The sequence below is a fragment of the Ailuropoda melanoleuca genome, chromosome 9, assembly GCF_002007445.2.
Source record: "Ailuropoda melanoleuca isolate Jingjing chromosome 9, ASM200744v2, whole genome shotgun sequence".
NCBI lineage: Eukaryota > Metazoa > Chordata > Mammalia > Carnivora > Ursidae > Ailuropoda > Ailuropoda melanoleuca.
Genome location: NC_048226.1, coordinates 61,062,853 through 61,064,221, shown reverse-complemented (window position 1 = coordinate 61,064,221; position 1,369 = coordinate 61,062,853). Strand labels below are relative to the sequence as shown.

The following is a 1,369-nucleotide window of genomic DNA, read 5'->3' as shown; positions in this document are numbered from 1 at the left end:
CGCAAGTCTTGGGTTCTGCGTGGAGGCTGCGTTTGGCTGGCGTCCCCGACCCCGGGCTTTTTGCACCGCAGCTCGCAGTGCGCAGCGCCGGGCGGCCGCGGGCGCTCCGCCGGCGACTCCGCGGCCTCGTGGTGAGCACGCGTGGGCGAGTGGCGGCGGACACTCTGGCCTCGCTGGGGAAGGCGCGCCGCGCCCTCGCCCCCTCGCCCCGCGGGCCGGTCGAGACGACGGGAAGTTTTATTTGCAGCTCGGACCCCGTGGCGGATGGTGGGACTCTCCAGCCCTGTGCAGTGTAAGTGCCCGCGGGAGGGCTGGGCCGGCGGGCGGGCAGCGGGGACTGGCCCCTGGCTATTACTGTTAATTATTATTCTGATGACCGTCATCTTGATTTGGATTATTCCGCCGAGAGGCTGCAGGCTGTACTTGTCGCTCAACTAGGGTAGGACTACCGCCCCAGGGCGGAGAGGAACATCACGGGTGACTCCAGTATAAGATGACACTGAACTTCACGGGTCAGCTAAGGATGCAATTTTCACTCCTAGATTCCCGCGCTGTTTTTTACAAATATTTTTTTCTTTCCTCTCCATCATCGCGGTATGTGAGCAGAAAGGTGGCGCGTAGTTCCCACCCCCCCATCCTCCGACAGAACAACTAGTCAAGGTGGCTACTGTGCGTTTGGCAGGTGGCCCTAAACCCGCATCGTGGGTTTTGTTTTGTTTTTAAATGGAAGGGAAAGGCACGTTTCGATGGTGGAAAACTTAGCTGTAGGAGCAGGAGAGGCGAAATGTTAACTTGGAGACCCGGCTGCGACTGGGGTCCGGGTCCTCTTAGCGGCATCTAGGCGCTCTGCGCCTGCCTGCGAACTTTATCCATTACTCTTGGGCGTTTGGGGTGCCCGAGCGGGAAGCCCCAGGGCGGGCGAAGTCTCCCTACCGGGCGTCTCTAACTCAGGACGGTCCAGGACTTCACCGCCGGCGGTAGTTGGGCAGCGTCGCACCTGCCTTGACCTCCGCTCGGGGTCCCGCTACTCTGCCTTTTGGGGGTTCCCCTTGCAGCCCCGACTCGGCGCTCGCGGCTCCCGAGCGGAGAGCAGAGCCTTGTGCTCGGTAGCTCTTGCCCCGCAGAGCCCAGACGGCGAGCCACGTCCGCGGAATTCCTTTCGTTTTCTAGAAGCCCGTCTGGTGAAGCCCCCGGGCCCCGCCGCCCACCTCCCTCTGCGAACCTTAAAGTCCTGGGTGGGTTGGCGCACCCAGACCACTGTCCCGGAGCGGACCTTGCTCTGGCCAGGACACCTTAAGCAAAAACGGTTGTGTCGGCTCAGAGCGCTTAAATGTATTTTATGAAAAAAAATTTTTTTTTTTTTTTTTTT

At 60.5% G+C, this 1,369-nt stretch overlaps 1 protein-coding gene across 2 annotated transcripts in view; it reads left to right on the top strand.

Moving 5' to 3' along the window:
• The first annotated feature begins 6 nt into the window (after positions 1–6).
• The window catches only part of RUNX1T1 (RUNX1 partner transcriptional co-repressor 1), a 132,612-nt gene continuing 131,249 nt past the window's right edge, over positions 7–1,369 (top strand). For both annotated transcript variants that reach the window (XM_019796851.2, XM_019796850.2), the window contains exon 1: positions 7–292. In XM_019796851.2, the coding sequence (XP_019652410.1) occupies positions 265–292 (28 nt within the window). In that variant the 5' untranslated portion in view covers positions 7–264. The remainder of the gene's footprint in view (positions 293–1,369) is intronic.